The sequence below is a fragment of the Natrix helvetica genome (genome assembly GCF_964273705.1).
Source record: "Natrix helvetica genome assembly, chromosome: 13".
In the NCBI taxonomy this organism is placed as follows: Eukaryota; Metazoa; Chordata; class Lepidosauria; order Squamata; family Natricidae; genus Natrix; species Natrix helvetica.
Genome location: NC_138557.1, coordinates 189,389 through 208,909, shown reverse-complemented (window position 1 = coordinate 208,909; position 19,521 = coordinate 189,389). Strand labels below are relative to the sequence as shown.

At 46.1% G+C, this 19,521-nt stretch overlaps 1 protein-coding gene across 1 annotated transcript; it reads right to left on the bottom strand.

Moving 5' to 3' along the window:
* Positions 1-464: 464 nt before the first annotated feature.
* Positions 465-19,489, bottom strand: KATNIP (katanin interacting protein). The gene is made up of 25 exons (XM_081965514.1): positions 19,204-19,489; positions 18,934-19,103; positions 18,157-18,251; positions 17,639-17,773; positions 16,612-16,858; positions 15,964-16,092; positions 14,874-15,037; positions 13,933-14,012; positions 13,060-13,162; positions 12,475-12,687; positions 11,543-11,683; positions 9,404-10,175; positions 8,472-9,209; positions 7,614-7,822; positions 7,269-7,347; positions 5,795-5,972; positions 5,271-5,436; positions 4,884-5,041; positions 4,702-4,766; positions 4,275-4,385; positions 3,788-3,927; positions 2,829-2,930; positions 2,528-2,688; positions 1,924-2,015; positions 465-1,780 (listed from the first exon to the last, which is right to left on the bottom strand). The coding sequence occupies exons 1-25, from the start codon at positions 19,263-19,265 to the stop codon at positions 1,722-1,724; spliced, it is 4,569 nt and encodes a 1,522-aa protein (XP_081821640.1). The 5' UTR covers positions 19,266-19,489; the 3' UTR covers positions 465-1,721.
* Positions 19,490-19,521: the final 32 nt, after the last annotated feature.

Here is a 19,521-nt window from a genome sequence, read left to right as displayed (position 1 = left end):
GTAAATAGTGTTTCAAAGCCAGGAATTTATTTTAGCACTAAGCAACCGATCTTTCCAATCCTGTCCTCAACCATGATTCTTTGTTTCAGCCGAGAAGTTTTAGTACTGCTATTGTTGGACACATGGGGAAAAATAACCCTTGGTAGGCTATTAAAATTACTTTAAGCCCTGTTAGTAAAAACCACTCATAGTTCTGTCTACTTCAGCAACATTTAGGGACCAAGAATGATCTCATGTAATGTTGGGGAAACACACATCAACAGAAGCTGAGGTTTAACTTCTTCATCTTCTGCAACCTCACTCTGAGCCTAACCTGAAACCAGAGTTGCTCCTACTATGAAATACATACTGTGTGCAAGACCATCTCTGTTGCAAGCAGAGACGAGTTGTCCACCTAAGAAATATCTAGGAAAAATAAACCCGTGGTCCTTCAAAACAAGTGCAGATCTTTTTTTTGGGGGGGGGGGGGTGGGATGTATTGAGTGGTGCCCTCATACTTCTCTCTAGGCATTTAGGCAATGCTTGTGAAGGTTGAGCTCTGCAAGGCCAAGTTACAAAGGTTGCCAGGATAAGAGAGCAGGGCTGGGCCAACTCAGTTGAAGAGGCAAGGCACGGATGCTAATTCTTTGCAGGAGCAGCTTTTGGACCTTGTGCTCAAGCCATCGAAATGGGTCACAGTAATGGTGCTGGCAAGCCCAAAGGTCACGGCTTCTGTAACTATTGGCCTGCCAGGCTTCCATCTTGTTTCAAAGAAAGATGGCAGTCTCCCCGAGCATCCTTTGTGCTAGCCACGGGGGCACAAGTCAATTTGGTTTATAGGCTAATGGGACAAAAAAGAAATAATCTGTTGGTGTGTAATGTGCGACAAACAGTAAAGAGTAACACCACAAACATGAGAATCTGGTACTTGCAAGCAGTCGATATGCTGCAACTGGGAACTTTTTAAATAAGGCACTTGCTGTTGAGGGAGACATAGGCCATTTTCTGCCTTTCGGCTCGGTTACAGGAAATGCCTCCAACCTAAGGTGGCTCATTCCACGTTAGAAACGGGGCAGCCCATGGCAGTTAGGATTGGCCATGGAGTTGCAGCTGCTTTTTCTCTTAGTCACACTTGGCTACCACTCCAGCCCTCAGCCTCTTTCAGCCACTGTAGCTATTGCACAGGAAGGCCTTCGGCCTGGCCACTGAAGGCTGCACCCCTCCGGACTTCGATGCTGATCATTCCTACAGTGGATGAGATACTTTCAGTGAAACTGCAGAGAAAATACACGATATGCATGTCAGTGAAGCACACGCACAAGGGGCAGAGGGAGCTGTGTGTTCCTTTGTCCTAATGGCACTTGTGTGGGCCCTTTTCTCCCCCCCCCCAGTCAACAAAGGCACCTCTAAGGCTTCCTGTGGAAATTACAGAAAACTCCCCTCCTCTCCAGCTTGTGAACCATCTGGAGCTGTTGCATATCCTCTTTCCACAGCACACACCCCAGCCTGCTTGAGTTCAGCCAAAGCCTCTTGTGAGAAGAAGAAGCAAAGAGAACTATAATTAATCTGCAGGTGACAGAAGTGCTTCTGATGGTCACGGCAGCACCAACAGCCAGTCACTCCCACCCAGAGATCCCTCTCATGATTCCGGTTGGGAACTGGGTGCCAGTGGTGCAGGCTGCCCCATCTTCTTGGGCAACAAATGGGCAGTAGAAAACTGCCCCCCCCCCCCTGTTCTTTCCTCACTGTCTTGTTCTCCGCAACGGTCCTTTATCCTGAATGCAGGTTTTAGGACGAAGAGCTGGTGGGGAGAGAAGAGATGAGTGCCCTCAGCTGTGATATCTTTATCTGTTTGATAAAGAAACCTCCAGTCATCGCAGGAAAGGCAACCAGACTGGCATCCCTTATCATCCCTGCTAACCAAGGCAATGAGGGTGAACCAACCTGGATCAGCAGCTCCCTTTTGCTTCTTTCTGGAAGAGGATATAAGCTGGCTCTCATTCGTCAACCGCACATCCTGGTCCTCCATTTGGTTGCTGTTGAGCCAAAAGGATGAAAAAAGTCAGTGGATTTCCTGAATGGTCAGAAGAAAGATCATTTTTGGAGTGGAACTATCTGCAAACTGTACTTCCCTACTATTCCGTTCTCAAATAATGGTGCTGCTGTCCCTTCCTAGTATGCTGATTTGATGGGGGCTGGGTAACGCTGTGGCTCTTCTCTTGCGCACCCCCTGGGGGCACCCACACCTCTGTCCTTAGGTCCTCAGTGGAAATCAGGAAAAGGGACATGGAGCTGAAAGATGAGATTCGTTTGGTACAGGAACATTCCTGAACCAAAGTGTTCTCTACCATGGAAACCTTACAGAAGCTCACATCAGATCATGCTTGTCAAATTACTTACCTGTTTGCTTTGATGTAATTGTCAGACGAAACATACGTCAGGCAGAATGTCTTTTTATGTTACTGATGTTTATTATTACTCGGATTGAAAGTAAGCTGAAAATGATCACCTGTTCTCTAGAGAAAGAGTTACAAATGTACCTACACACCTAGCCATGGTGCTCCTCTCCTGCCGGCAGATCTTCTCATCCTCTGTGAAGAGGAAGGTGTGATGGGGAATGACAGGCTCACAGGTGGGAAGAATGCCAGGGACCAGGTGGCTCACCAGATCGAGAATGCCATTGTACACCAGCAAATCATCCACAAGGAGCTGGGTCCCAAAAATGGAGTAAAAGGTTTGAGGGTCTCATCATCACACAGAAACGAAGTGGCCCTCTTCTCCCCCCCCCCCCCCCAAGTGAATGCTGAATTAGTGATTCAAGGTGAGGTAGTTTCTAAACAGGCACTTACTCCAAATTCCTTGACTCCTCGCTGGGGAGTTTTTGCATAGTTCCATAGCTTGATCATGGAAATGGTAGTTGGCAAGTCAAAGATAATGTAAACTCGATTCACCTACCACCAGGAATGAAGCAGAGGAGAAATAATCTCGGTGAGGACTATTTTAATTCCAGTCACAACTGTTTTGTACATGTTTGAAACTAAATCTGATTAACAGATTAAAGTTGCTGGGCTGTGAAACTGGATGTGGATCAATGTTTTTCCTCCTCCCCTGTTAGTGAAAGAAAAAGGAAAATGAGGCTGCCCAGGCTATCACTGGACGTCTTGCCCTTTAACAAGTAAACAAGTGTGTGGGTGAGAAGAAACTTCTTCATGCAAAAGAAATAATCATACATAAGTAGCAAGACAATAACGTTTGGATAATGAACATTGCAATACCTGGAAACTATAGACTAGGGGGAAAATGAAAAAAGAACCCAAAGTATAAATACCCACAAATAGAAGTTTTAACAACTGTGACAAAAGAAAGCAATGCTAGTATCAGTAATAATAATGGGTATCTTGGGTCCAATTCCAGAACATCTGGAGCATCATTGACAAAATCAATTGCAAAAGGCATGTGAAACAGCTGACATCCTGAGCTGACACCTTTAACACTATCAAACAATATCTGCCAATCTCAAGTTCTTGGGAAGGATTCAATAGGTGGACAAAAATGCCAAGTCCGGTCTAAACAATTGGCTGACTATGCGACCAATCTCTTTTTCCCTTAAAGACCACCTGCTCCCAAAAATCCCTAAAGAGCATATAGTACTTTCCCAAGCCCTGGAATGCTTCTTCCACAAAAGCCAGAGGAAGTACCCAAATAAGGTAATTAGAGGCTCATCCATCAGCAGTTGGGACAGCTGTTCACCTGGTCTTTTGGACAGACTGATAGGCAGTGCAGGTGACAATGCAAAAGGGAAGCATACCAGCCCTGGCAGAATTGGTGCAAGCCACATGTGCCTTCCGTCATTGCTGTGATTCACACTGTCAATGAGCTTGTCTGGTGTTCGAATATCTCCACTGACTCCCTCCAGGACATTGACACTGTCTGGAAAAGCTGCAATGTCTGAAAAAGGGCATCCATCAAGGAGAGCATCAGGCCTGCATAGACTCCCAGCCCCATTGTGATGCAAAGTCCCACAGCCTCTGAGGCATTTGCAAGAGCAAACAAGGTTTGGGGTCCTGCCTGGTTCTCCTTCAACCTGAAGAGAAGCCTTCGAGGGCAGAGGAGGAAAAACTCCCCCTGCCCCATAAAAGCGTCACGGCAGGAGAAGCTGGCAAAGGCAGGAAGATCATGGTCCCCTCTTCCTGCAGGGGCACTGCTCTGGCCAGCTTTCTCGGGCTTGGCTGTGAGCTACAGGGGAAGGGAGACACTCCCCCAAAATGGTTCTGTCCACGTGGCAGAAAGGATACTGTTCTCATTTAAAAGAATCTTCTCCCCCTGTTCATTATACAGCTCCAGCCCGTTTAAACCAATGTAATATGGATCACCCCAACTCGTGAGTAGCTGGAACTGGAAGATGACTGATGGAGGTTATTGAGAAAATACGTCTTTGTTAAAATACTGCCACCCGATTTTCATTCCTTGGGTATCCGCAGCAGGTGGCAAAAACCATAAGAACAACAGCCAGCCTTGTGGAATACAAAGGCCTCTGATGTCTGCAGTAAGGAGTCTGGCAAGGAAGGGCTGCTGGGCACTGACGGGCAATCAGGGAAGCTGGGAATCAAATGGGACACCCCCTTTAGGAGGGCAGCCTGTAGAGAAGCCCCAAGCCCCCAGCATCATCCAGCCCAGAAGTACAACTGCCAAGGCCAAAGCCAGCTTCACAGAGAAGGATACATCCACACGGCATCAGTGGTGCTTCGTACTCCAAGCTGCCTTGCTCCCTCTTCTTCACTTCACTCCTGCCCAGTGAGGATGGAGACTGTCACAGCACTGTGAGATGCCATCATTACTTGCCACAAAACCCATTTTGAAATGACCGTTGTCATCCAGTGGAACAATCCATTGCCCAGACTCACCGTTCACGTGCCAGAGCAACTGTGGGACCCACAAGGTAGTTGATGAAGAGGATCTCTTGAGCAAAATCAAAGTGACAGTTGCCTGGACCTTTGCGAATAAGAAAGCCCCCTGGAGGGGAGATGCAGTAGCCATCCAACCATACGTGGACCATCTTTGCCTAGGGAAAAGCAGGAAACAGGAAATGGCACCCACTGAGGAACTGGACTCCCCTGCTATCAAGAGTATTAAAAGCGAACTCCCTCACCCACCACTTCACCACCCAGCATGCTACCCAAAGGTTGAGCAGAGGGAAGAGGCGGAACGGCACAGAAAACTTTCTGCTAGTGGATCCGGCTCGTGTCTTTGTCCACCTGGGGTTTCCTGGAGGGTTCTGCATTGGGCCTTACCCCTCGATAGGTGTCCTCAGGAGATTTGTTGTAATTCCAGATGCGAAGCCCTGCAATATTTTCTACTTGGGTGAAATGGATGGTTACCAGGTGATCTTCTCCAGGGCAAAAGGGAATGAGCCACATGTGGTTATCTTCCATAGTGATGTTTTTTCCATCAATCAATCTAGGAGGAAGCACAGGAACTGGCTGGGGAGGGAATTTGGATACGTGCACATTTATTGCAGAAACTTATATGCCATGCCACTTGCTTTGCAGTTAACAGCATTTCAACCTCTCTTCCGTTGTGATTACTTTTTAGCTGACTGCAAACCCCGGGAGCTGGGACTGTCTTTCCTGCCCAGAGGGGATGTACCACCCTTCCTGTGCCATGGTCAGGCACTCCACTAGTTTTCAATATCAAGGTTCCTTGGAGCCGGAGATTTTATGGAGACCCATCATGCACAGCATCATCCTGAAATACTATCAGTAGCAGCCTATATTTGCCTTATTCATAAGCTTCCAGTTTCTTGAATGATGCTCACTTATCTAAGGTCCTTGAATCGTCCACATACTCCACAAGATCATTGAGATCCTGAGGAGAGGCAGAGAGCTGATCCACAGAGAATGGGAGTGCTTGGCCATCCTTCCCGACCACTTCAAGCCCTGTCAGTCCAAGGTAATGGGAATCGCCCCAAGAAGCAGTGAAATTCAGCAGCAGGCCTGAAAGGAGACAGATATAGCACAGGATCAGCTTCTGAATAGATATTAAACTTACTGCAAGGACGAACAGTAGCACAAAAAGGAACTAGACAGTTACTCCATTCTTCTCCAATGAAATGGATCCTAGTTATAAAGAAATGGTCGCATTGGAATTCTATATTTTTAACTGTAAGCCAGAGTCTATGAGAGTGGGCAACTACAATAAATTTAAAGCAATATTAATTATAAGAATTAGAAAGCAAAGATAGTACCAATAGTCTTAGGCACCTTGGGTGCAATCCCAAACCATCTGGAGCACCATGTGAATGCCATCGGTATTGATAAAATCACAATCGGTCAATTGCAACAGGCAGCTCTACTTGGAACAGCTTACATCCTGTGACGATACCTTTAACTCCATTGAACCACATCTGCCTATTCCAGGTCCTTGGAAGGAAATGGAAAGACAAAAATGCCAAATCCAGTCTAAACATCTGGCTGACTGTGCAACCATAATTATCAGGAGGAATCCAGTACCAGAGAAAAGCAGGGCTAAGCTACCTGAGGCATATATTTGGGTGCTATATTTTATGAATAAAATCTCAGAATGGTTAGCAAGTAACAAGCACATTCAAAATAGGAAAATATAATTTCAGTCATGTAGCATTCATTCAGGGAAGGGCTAAATAAACAGGAGAGTCACTCAGAGGGCACCCCAATCTGTAATTGAAGGAGCAAAAGTCACAGGTTTCAGAGAGAACAGCTGATGTGCTGGGTGCTGATGTCATGCTAGGCCTTGGTGGTATGAAATTTGAGGCTCTACCATTTTTGGCACGCAACAGGACCTCCCTCCACCGCCCAAACCTTAACAATTGGCCCAGCCTCTCTCTGATAAAGCACACATTTCTCTGCTCCACAAGCTGCACTGGCTGTCCACTCCAATTCAAAGTGCTGCTTTTGACCTTTAAAGCCATTTGTGGCATAGGGCTGCGTTACTTGAGGGACCGCCTTTTCCAAATGACTTCCGCCAGCCCTATCAAGTCTGGCAGAAGCGACACGCTCTGAGTCTCATCTGCTAAGGAATAATGTTTGGGGCGACCCAGGAGACGGAACCCACCCTGTGGAACATCTTCCCTCTGACGTGAGAGTATATATAGCTATTATAACTATTAGTCAATGATTCTCCTCTTGTTAAAATATTGAACTTTTCTTTCAAAGGGTCCCTGCACCTAGAAATCAACAGCACATTGAGTGAAGAACCCATCCACACAAGCACCCTCCTTCAGGAGACAATGAAGATGGGAAGAGAGGACGTACATTTTCCAGAGTAGACTCCAGGTTCTCTGCTTGTCATGACCTCGGAGAGGGAATCTGACCCTGCAATTTGCTCCTGATTCTAAAAAAGTTTGGATAATCAAGGGGCAAGTCAGAACAAAAATCCATTTCTTTTGATTGCAGTAGAAACATTCTGAGAAATAATAGCAGAGTTCTTTAAAATTTAAGCAGTTGGAATAAAATGCAAACATCTCAAGCAGTCAATTACACAAAAGTGTTTCAACTAAGCACCAGAATAGGACATTTTCAAAGCCCTCTTAAATCACTGCAGTTGTGCCCTCATCTTAATTCCCAGAGAAAGCCCCCTTTCACAGCTGGAAATCTCACTGGCTTATCTTCTGTCCTGGAACCCGCCTGAGTGAAGGGCCTCTCATCCCCTTCTCCATCAGCTGTTCTCGGCCTCTTCAGCTCCTCCTGGTAGCCCAAGCTGCACCTGCTTTCAATTTCTTCCTCGCAGGATTCATCGTAACAGTAAATGGCCTCAAGAATATCCTCATCGGTTGTGAACAGGATGGTGTCTCCAAATTGCTCCGGACCTGAAACATGGTTAACTTTATGGTGACAATATCCACTAGATTAACCACTCCTGCTCCCTCTGCCTTCTTGGAAGTAAATATAAAGACTCCTGCAAGGAAGGAACGAATATCCACAAATAAAAACTATCTTAAATCTGTATTAAGATATTGCCTTGATCCAGCTAATGGAAGTCAGAAGCCTATGTCTGCAGTAAAGAACAAAAGGCTATAAGGAAAAAGTCAGGATGTCTCCACTAGGTTAGAGTCCTAAATGAACTTGCCTTCTGCAGAGGTCCTGTAGGGTCTAGGACTAGTATATGCTTTGGTGGGATTTTACCAGCTTGTTACAACTTCATTTATTTTGACTTCTATCTGGCCCTGTCTGATTGCCCTGGCTTCCTGTATGAGTGGGCATAACCACAGAGCATCCAAGGTTCTTCCACCAGGCAACCTTGAATACAAAAGCTGAACACTGGAATACCAGATAGACTAAACCAGAATGGCTGAGTAAAGTTGTTCCCCCAGCTTACTATTGGCTTTAATGAAAAGTCTACTTCTCTTGTACAATTAACAGAGGAAAGAAGAAAGCCTAGCTAGTTGGATGACCAGGGCCAATGCCCCTCCCTCTTTGAAAACCCAAGTTTAAAATCAGAGACAGTCTGCCTCCTACCTCCAGCTAGTGTCCCTGAAGCCTTGGCAATTTCTCCTTGGAAAATGCAGCGTTCATCCAGGAGAATGGAGAGGTCCTTCACCCCCCGAAAGGAATGGATGCGAGACTTGTTGTAATTCCAGATGCGAATCATGGCTACCTCGCATGGCTTTGCAAAGTCCAGGTAAACACAGTGAGACTTTCCTGGAGTGAAGGGAGCCAGCCAGAGGTGCATGTCATCCTGTGTCCGGTTCACTCCATCCAGGAGATTAGTTACAATCCTGGGGTCTTTGCCATATGCAGGCAAGATGTTGATATCGGGTGGGCTGGCTGTGATTTTTACTATCTGGATGGGCTCACCTTTTGAGCTAAACAGCTCAAGTCCATTCAGACCAACATAGTGTCTGTCTCCCCAGGTTGACCTGATATCAATGTTTAAGTGCTGACCATGAGGTAAGACGGGGATTTTAAATTCGCTCTCATCTTCCAGGTCTATGCAGCTGTCAGCCTTCTTCTGCACCGGCAGCCCCCGTGTCTGGTCCTTTATCCTGGTCTTCTGATCTTCTTGCCGGCTAATTTTCTGCTGATGGAGAAACTCATCAAAAATGTCACCTTGGAAATCCATATTGGAGATTCGACCACGATGTGAATGATTGAATTTCAATAACGAATTCCAAGATTCCTCCAGCATGTGCTCCTGCGAGGTGCCCCACTTGGCTCTCGAGGGTCTCGTGCTGCCCTTGGCCGGGAAGGGCTCCTCTGAAAGGGAGAAATTAGTATCAGATGATGAAGGGGAGGCATCTTTTAAACAAAATATGCAATAAAACAAGAGCAACAAGTAGCCTGTAACACTCAGGAAGAACACGGGAAGGTCAGATTCTGCTCAAAATGTGGGTAACCAGACAATCCCTAGCAGATCAGAGAGAATTTAACTAGTGGGCATCAGCTCTTACCTTTGTCAAGGGCAGCTTTCTCTATATAGAAGGGGTGGCTGAATTCTTCCTTCTCTCTAAGATCTTGATCAGGGGGAAGCAGCTCAGTCGGACCACTGTATTTATAAAGAAGTGGTTTCAAGAAATCCAGGTCAGGGATGGACTCCTGGTTCTCCTCTGAGGGCCTCTCGCCTGCCTCTGGGGCTTCACTGCTGGGTTGATGTTCCTCAGTTGGAGAGAGATGGAGACCCCCATCAGCTGTTCTTAGACAGCCTCTTTTGATGCTCTCTGAAGGCAGCTGGACTTGTAATCCCAAAGGAGGCAGTTTTTGCTTTCCACAGCTAACCTGCATTTCCCCCTTTGTCTCAGGAGAGGTCAGAATATCAGGGGAGGTCAAACTGTCTGGCTGAGAATGTTCTTCCGTTTTCTCACTTAGGGAATTGTCATCCTCCTCAGGGGAGACACACCTTGCAGCCTCCAGTGAGACGGAGCTGCTGATGTTTGGGCTGGGTTGGAGATCAGAATCACCGGCTCTCTCTTTTTCCTCCAGGCAGTTTTCTTTTATGGAAGGCTTCCAATCAAACAGCAGCAGCTTGTCAAGCTCCTCTCTTGGATCTGCAGAAGTCCAGTTCTTGTCTATCTTTCCCTTTGGAGGAAGGTTGGTTGGGAGATCAATGGAAGTGCAGCTATTGCCATCAGAATCATGAGCCAAGCAGCCCTTCTGCAGTTCCCCAGCAAAGATTAGACACCCATCGACATATACAATAATATTCCTTGCTCCAATATTCAGATCCTAGTGAGACAAAGAAAGATGTTCTGATGGGCAAGCAAAAGCCAACTTCCAGATTCTAATGTACGCGTTTCTAATTGGTAGAAAACTGAAGAGGTCCCTGCTGAGATCTGAAGAATTAAGTACACAATGTGCAGAGGAAATGGGTTGAGAAATGGCTAGAAGTCTTCCTTCAAGTGTTCACCTGGCTTTGAGTTTGGGATGGGTCCTGGAAGACTAGGCAACATGGTTAAGTCTCATTTATAACCTTCCTGTTTCCCATGTTCTCACCCAAAGCTGCTCCTCCAAGCTCTTTGCTCAGAAAAGGAGAAGGACAGAAAAAAGTAAAATGGTGAACCCATCCACTTTTGGCTCTGGCCCGGCTGGCACAAATAACTCTGAGCAGGAACCCGGCGATTGGTTTTTGGGGTTGCACTGTAAGAATTAGTCACAACTGACCAGACCATGGCATTCTAAACTGTGCTTGATGACAAGATGGCTGGATTTTCCCTACAAAGCATTTTATTCTGGGATGAGGAACTGACTTCCCTCCCCTTTTCAGTGTTCCATTGACCTTCCCTAAGCTTCTGGAGAACAGGGCCCCCACTCACTGGCCAAGAGATCTCTCTGAAGTTAGGCTCTCTTCTCAACACATCAGGAGAGGTCAGTCCAAAGATGCAAAACTAAGCTCAAGAAGTCAAATGGGGTGCTTCTGGGAGAGGGGCGGTTTAGAAATCAAAAGTTAAAGTTCTAATTCAAATACCATTTGAAAACCTTGGAAAACTACATGACAATCCCACGAGCAGATTGAATTAGAAGAGGTACCAACACCTCTTGCTAAGTGCACAGCTGAGAACAAGTCATAAAGGATCAGGATTTGCTTCTCTCTAATCCACCTCGTTAAATCCTCTTTGCCATGTGGACTTGCTGGAGCCAAAGCAAACAAAGCAGCTCTCTCTGCAGAAGACATTAGACTCAGGGCAGCAGGACTTGGATTTTGCTGTTTTGGTAAAAGAACCCTGTTCCCTCCACGAATAAGCACAGCATGTCACTAGTGTCAGTCTTGGGCCACCTAGAGTTCCCAAACGGAAGGGGAAGCCTTTTAAAAGAGCTCGGTGGCCTCAGGAGGCAGGATGGCATGAAGGAGGGCAGCACCTTTGTACAAAAACTTTCCATGGCCAAACATTTCCAGCAGCAACGTAACATTTCAACCTTGTTTTAAAAATAGAATAATTTCAACATAATGTTCGCATTAACCCAAATAAAAGTGACCTCAATTGTGGCTGCTTTGCCCCACTCCCTTCTTCTTCCCCTATTCTAGAACACAGGTTAGTTCCTCCTAAGTATGAAAAAGCGAAGCTCTGACCCCAGAGACTAGAGCAGGCACTTACACCACCAACAGTCGAGTTATAATTCCAGATCCTGATCCTGGAGAGGCCAAAGTCTCCGGAGAGGCTAGGGTTTCGGACAACGAAGTACAGCTGCACTGGAGGCTGGAAGAGGCATGACCAGGGGAGAAGCTCTCTGGGAACCTACAACACAAGGAAGCTGATGGTTGGCCCGTCACCCCGCAACGAAGCACAGCACTGGCTCTGGGACCCCTGAAAGAAGCCAGTGAGAGGAAAAGCTGTGTGCTCCTTCTGGCTTGCTCTGTCTCTGAGCAAGCAGAGTCTGCTTGAAAGTGGAAGGTCAGTTCCAAGGCTGACCTGCTCAACCTAATCCGCTTTAGTGCTAGTAAGAATGCCAAGGGGCTACCAGTGAGGATTAGCATTTCTGATCACCTCCTTTTTCCCAGGAAGGAATCCGTTAGCCTAAAAAAAAGGCCACAGTCTCACTGCAGTAAAATATGCCCGTTCAAAATTTTATTATACCTTTTATCATACAATTACTACTCTTTTAAAGTTGAAGATATGTTGTTTCTATATTTACTGCAGTTCTTATGCTTGTTATTAAAACTGACTGCTGAGCTCACAGCCTCTGTGCAATCCACAGGCCCTGGAACTTGACTGAGGTAAGTGGAGTAGGTTTGGTTCTTTGCAACAGCTAGCAAAGCTTTAGTTCCAAAGCAACCATGCCCATCACATCATAGCCACTACCTGAGCAGAAGAAACAGAACCTGACCTCCCACCAAGGGGTGGAAAGCTTTGCAAGAACCCAGGAACACTTTTGTACAGCTCCAACTTGGACGGCAGCTGTTTTAGAAATAAACAACCCCTGGGGCAAATTCACTTGGTTGAGATGGACAGCCATAGAAATTAAATAAATAAACCTGCATGGAAAATTATGTCTGCTGTTCCTTAAAACTCAACCATGGGAGGCTTACATTTGTGCTTCGGTTAACTAAGCAGCTCAGCTCTCCAGGTGGATCCGCATGTCGGATGTCCACATCGTGAGGTGACACAAACATTCTCTCAAAATTCGAATCAAAGAACTCCACTTCTGTGAGACCCACACGGGACACGTCTCCCCAGTTGGAGAGGATCTCTATAGTAATATAGATGGCATCCCGGATCTCCTTTTCCAATCCCACGTGGTCCTGAAAAGAAAAATTCAGGCCATCACTGAAGACCCTGATCTCAAACTGACCTGAACATGACATTCATGACAGTGCCAAAGAGACCTGGAGGGGCCCAGATGGATCCTGTCTGGCATCCTGTAAGGGATGGGCCCATGGCTCAAGCAAGCCTTCCCCTTCAGGCCAATACCAGGTATGAAGCGTAAGTATTTCAACCCCAGATTTCTGCTCTCATAATCTACACAATGGGTTGGAATGCCCTTTTTTCAGAAGAAAGCTGTCTGGAGTTCACATTATCTTCAGGACCATCCAACCCATTCTGACTGTTGCTAATTAACACAACTGGGATGAAGATGAGGAAACTGCCGTTTTAAAATTTGACTTGCTTCCTACCAGAACAGGAAGCTGTAGCTGTCCAAAGCCCAAAGCTGGAGGGCCACAGCAGACGGACAGAGTCTCGGTCTTTTGCAGAGCTTTGAAAAGTTTCTTCTGTTGCCTAAACATTGAAGAGATCACAGGCAAACAAGCAGCAAAGTCAGTGCTTTTTTCTTCGGACTTGGAAGGGCCACTGATTTCAACTCATTCAGACGCTCAGAAACTCTCAAGACAAGAATGTGAAGGGTGGAGGGTGAGGATGACAGTTGTGAACAATCCAGCCCTGCTTTTCTTGTTAAATGCCACACATGGACCATCAGTCACTTGAGAAAATATGTCCCCATTAGTTTTTGTTTTGATAAAGAATACTGGTGCAAGTCAGAGGTGGGTTGCTGCTGTTTGGGCCGAACTGGTAGTAGCGGTGGCGGGAGGCTCCCCCACCCTCCCGGACGCTTCTGCACATGTGCAGAAGTGTCGTGCGCGCCCCAGAACCGGTAATGAAAAAATCAGCAACCCACCTCTGGTGCAAGTTTGCAAAACATGGAATGTTACAAACCAAGTGTCAACTTTTGTGTTGACATTCCACGCACCAGAAAAAGCTGAGATGCTGTTCCTTGTATTGCTCAGAGCACAAGGTTTACACTTCAGCATGGCAATATTGACATTGTCTCAAATTTTTCTAAAGCTGTTTCCGAATCACCTTTTTCTATCTCCCACTCCAGCCTCCACAGACACCCTTTGCAGATGAAGATACTTGCCTTCCGGATGCCCTACTAATCAGAGGCAGCGGAGAGCAGGACTAGCAAAGGAGTCCATTAGACATCTCTACGCTGAGATAAAAATATATCATCCTGCACCTGGGAAAGGACTCAAAGGATTCAAAACTGCCACCTGTTTTCCAGAAGTCCAGTCTGTTCCAGAGCTGTGGAGACAACTGCATCCACTGTTGCAGAACCAGAAGCCAGCACTGACTGTACAGAAGAGAAATAAGGACAAACTCACAAGAGAGCTTCAGTTTCCAGACAATGGAGCTGGGGACTGCTCTGAATTGGGAGGTCAGGCTATGTGCGGAACTCCTGTGCCCTATTATTCAAGCAGTCAACATGCTTCACCAAGGACTCTTGGCAGAGAATATTCTACCTGTCTCTCCTTTCACCGACCACAATCAGCAGCTAGATGATTATGGACAACGATTCCACAAATATCAGCAAGGTCAATTTTTAGTAAGATTCTGCCATGGCCACACAAAAATCGATTGCTTGTACACACAGGAGTTTCCTTTTCAGGAATGGAAAAGATTCACAATTCAGCCTTATCTCCAGGCAAACATGAGGGGCTTCTCTTCTTTGAAAGTTATTAAACTACTGCCTTCCTATCACTAAAAGCTTCTAAAAATGTGACTGAAGTAAAACGGTTATAAGTAAGCAAGTAGGTGAATGGGTATTCTCTCATCTAAGGCAGATTTCTCTGATTTCAATACTTACTGATCTAGTATACACTGGTCCAAACGTTAAATAATAAGACTACAAAAAGAAGACAGGAGAATTCTTAAGAAAACTAGTCTCTATTTCATTGTCTGAAAAAAGAAAAAAAATTATAGGAAGCCAAGGAAAAGAAAACCTTTCTTTAACATTGGGCAGTGCACACAGCCCATTTCAAGGCAAATGGTTCCAAAGCAACATTTTGGAAGAACATCCTGATCCTGTCAAATCCCTCTGTGTAGTGGCAAAATTGTCCACTTCCATGGCAGAGGCCAGATGGAGCAGGGAAGTCTATGCCCAGCCATCTGCTGTGGCTGTCTTTGAATAAGACCAGTCACCCGTGCCACTGACCTCTGCAGAAACCTCCAGCTGCCTACAGAGCAGCTCCTTTTGTAGCGTCTCATTTTCAGCTTGCATAGCTTTGAGGACAACGGAAGCAGCATGTGCTGGATCCTTCTTCTCGCACACATTTTTCCGAACAGCTGAGAGTGGTCTTTCTGATCGGCTTATTGGTCCTGACATTCAAAAGAAGCAAAAAGAAGCCAGAAGGAAGCAAGTTGGGCCTCAAATATTCCCATGCTAAGATTCTCAAGTCACAGGAGTGGAAACTTCTAGACAGCATAGAGACTAACAAGAGCAAAACCTAGTGGCAGCCCAAACTGATGTCAGAGAAATAATGCAGTCTTCTGGGAAGGAGTTGGTACCTGTTCCAGCCACTTGGAGGGCCCAAGTGAAAAGGTGTGCCAACTGAAGACCATACGACACCTCCTGTGTTAGTCCCACAGAATGGGACAAGCAAGACCTGATGATTCTGGGCAGCAATATTTCAAGAGCAGCAACAGAATTATGGTGGAGAATGTAAGTGTTCAACAAACTGTAGTGGACAATTGTAGAAAGGCTGAATGTGGAAACAGCTTTACCAAAGGAGTATTTAAGGTGGTGGGAAAAACAGAATGAATAAGAAATATTTCAGTGATTTTGACGCTGAACTATGTTTATGCACCAAGAAAAATAGGGAGAGTGACAGGCAAAGGAACAGAAGAAACAGTAAAAGTCAAATGCTAATTAACATAAAGAACATTGAGTAAAGTGGCACATTTAGCTGGCCAAAGGCAGATTCTCAAACTAATGTTCCTAAATGCAGCTGCCATCCTAAGGCCTGGCATTGACATCTAAGAAAACCTGCCATCCTAATCCAGTGAATCACATTGGGCACAATCCTCTCCTTGTCTCCAGGAGAGTGTTCTGCCTAACCAAGGAAGTCTCCAGGGGTGACCAGCATCAGAAAACCAATATGAATGTCAACACCCATAATTATTCCAAGCATGGGCTTGTTGAGAGAAGAGAAATGACAGGCACATGCCTGCTGCCTTTCACCACTGCAGCTTCTGTATGCCTGTCAAGCTCTTAAGGGGGCCACTTAGAAACAATCTTCTCTTACTAGAGATGGTTCCTTCCTGTTCTTCCAGGCACCGACGACCTGCAGCTGCCGGACTCATGGGCTTGATGGGCAGGTAGGTTTCAGCAGTGCCCTTCCTTTTTGCAGAGAGACTTTGTTCCTTCTTAATGCCTGCAGGAAGAGCAGACACCAAAAGCAGGAACTTATTCTGAAGGCAGTCGGCATCCAGCACAGCCTTATTAGGCCATATTTTAGACTGGGCACTGTCTTTAAATGCAACTGAGCAAAAGGAATTAAAGCACCATCTCAAGAATTAAGAGACTCAAAGACCATCTCTGCCCTTGTTCACCGGGCACATAAAGGACCCTTTCTTTTGAGGATTGCTTCAGAGCCAAGCCAGCCAATGCACTCTTTGATTCTGAAGATAAAAAACAATTAGCACAGTACTGGATTTATCCAGGAAATTTTTAAAATACTTTTTAGTGAAGATTTAATAACAATGGCAAAAGACAATATACACTAAGCTCTCTCTCTCTCTCTCAAAAAAGAAGCATAAACAAAGGAGAAAAAAGTGTAAAGGAAAAAAGATCAAATAAGAAAAGGAGAAAAATATTTAAAGAAGTGATTTCTAATCTTCGTCACAAAGAGGTCAGAGTTAGTAATTCTCCACCCTGCTACAAGTGGACCTACCTGGGCAGGTTGGCTTGAACTCCAACACAAGAGGTTCAGCGGCCGAAGCAGAGTCTGAGCCAGATAGAGGGGAGAGAGCTGCTGCTTTGGCAAGGAGCAGCTCAGTGGCCCCTCCCAGATGTTCAGCGGGTTCTTTCATCTCGGAAACTTCAGTGGCAACCTCCTCCTCGATGGAGTCAGAATCCTCGGAACATTCCCCTTTCACCTTGTTTCGGCTCCTGGCAAACTCCAAGCTTTGCCTGAGTTCCTGACACAAAGAGAAGGAGGTCAAACATCGCATAATGGTTTGGCAGATTTCAGCTCCAACATCTTCAGATATTACTAAAGGAAAACTTGGGAGGGCCACTGTCAGAGCAGATGTAGACAACTCAAAGTTTTGTCGTAACTTCTTTAAACAGGATTTCTTCTACGCTGAAGAAAACATCTGATTTAAAGTAAATTCTGAATTAAAATATAAATGAATGAAATTTGCATTCATAGTTACTTCAAACTTAATTATCACCTATTACCAAATGAACTGAGAAAAAAGCACACAGATATCAAATAGTTTGGTTGCAATCTCATGTATAAAAAAAAATAAAAGGAGAAATGATACAAAATGTGTGTGATGAGGACAGTTGGAAAGAAGTTGCTTTCTTATTTTGAAATATCAGAACCCAAAAACTTCTCATGCCCTTACCGAACCATAGCTAAGATCCAGAAGATGTGACAATGGCTGCCAACTAGAACAGGTCAAGGAGGTTGCTAAAGGTTGTTCTCCATGATGGCTAGTTAAACCCACCCAGATGAGAATCCGAATGCCAACTGTTGGGCTGGAGAACTTGAGAAAATATGCCTTTGATCTGATCTTCAAGATTCCCTTGATACCCTTCTGCTCTCTCTTTCTGGCATGGCTTTGAAAGCAACGAGAAGCAAGGCTATTTTGCCCAAGGTTACTTTCTAAGAGGAAGGAAAGAGTGCTTCCAACTGCCCATGCTGGTGATTCATCTTTAATAAATAGCCAATTTGATCCAACATATCTATTTACCTGGAAAGTATCATTCTCTTCACAGTCAGTTGTCTGCAGATCTAAACTTTCCTCAGATTCAAAATCCTCGGAATACTCACAAGGGGGAGCAATACAGAGTCTAGATCCAGTTTCTGTCTTGATCTGCACAGCTTTCTGAAAGATTGAGAAAAATCAGTACACAGTAGTATTACACTATTACAGCCCTGAGAAATGTTGCTTTTAGAACTGTAGTCATCACAAAACTCAGGAACCGTTATAATCAGACTTGATCCAGACTGGCTCCACAACTCTGTCCTTGTTTTTGTTTTGGGATCACCTTTATGTCTTCCAACAGATATTAGTTCTCAGTGTTTCTCTCTTATGTCTTTGTCTATGATTGGACCTTTAACCTTAAGGGTCTTACAATGCCCTATTAACAAACTGAAGAATGCTGCACGCCTGACACATCACTTCATTTATTTATATTTGTTGCATGCTGCTGTAATCCGAAAAGATGCCAGGATAGGAGCTCTCGTGCTGCCTCCTCTTTTTCATACCTGGAGCCATTCCCGACGTTGGATTTTACTAGGTGCACTTTGGGTGCTCCTCTCTCGCTGCTCTCCTTGTTTTAACAGATCTTTGGTACTCACAGCTGAAAGGAAATGGGAAAAAGAATGAGTAAAAGGGTCAAAGTCCAGACACCCTGCATAACAGAGGGATTTAGTTTATTTATTAGCATGATTTCTAAGCTGCCCCAATTAGAGAGACTGGTCAATAAACCATTTTTGGGATGCCAGGATTGCTACTAATCCTTTCAACTTCAGCAGAGACCTTTGGGAGTGTATGGCACATATGGTGCACTACATTATCAGAGTCACGCTATACAGTATATGCTCAATGACAGCAATTATTCTGCTGCTGCTTCCTTCTCCTAAGCCTTCTTCCAGGCAGGGGAGCTGTCTGTGAAAGCGGTCAGAGGAAAAAAGCCTGACAGAATATGTCAACTTTCACAATTCACACAGCTGGTTATCACTACCAGGAACTGAAAATAGAAACTGAAACAAGTTGAGGAAAGGGATTTACTGAAAGCGAAGGAAAAGTTCACCCAAATTGGGTGCTGATTACCAGTTCGTGGCTTATTTCGGCCCTTCCATAAATAATTGAAAGCGTCTACTCTCTGAGCTCAAGGAAACAAGACGTTTTCTCAGACTGGTTGCTATGAGTCAAATTTGTTATTTACTGTATAAAACTCCTGCTTTTTATGTTCGAAAAATCCCAGAGGCGACGCTGATCTGAGTTTCTCTCCTTCGGTGGAGCCTCCGGATGGAACTCACGGTTCGCTCTGGGGGTTCGCGCGCCGCCGCTCCCGAGAAAGGCCGGAGGGCTGACTTTGCGGCCGCGGCTGGCCTCCGAGTTGGCGCCGTTCACGTACAAAGTGAAGCCCTGCTCTAGCTGCTTCAGCCGGAGCTGCAGCGGGTCCTTCCTCTCCAGGGCCTTCAAGATCCTGGAACCGAAAAGACGGGCGGTTCCTGGCGACGGCCGGCGGGCGGACGCCCCAGCCCAGCCCCGGCCCTCGCAGGCAGGCAGGCAGGCAGGCGGCCCACCTGTTTCTCTGCTGCAGCAGCACCAAGTGCTCGTCGTGCTTCTCGTCAAAGTCGGTCACCATGGCCTCGGGTTACGCGTGCCTGGAAGGCGAAGCCTGAGCAGCGCCTTCCCTCGGGGCCTGATCCCCGCGGCCCTCCGGCGACGCAGACGGCGGGCGGCCGGGTCTCCGCGAGAACCGCTGCCGCTCCCTTCCGTCCCCAACCGGGCCGCCGGGCCCAGCCAGGCTCGGCGAAGCTGCCTCAGCGCCAGGCCCGCCGCCGCTTGTTGGGCCGTTGCCGTGGTTACCGCGGCGGCCCGGGCGTCGCGCGCCGGGCGTC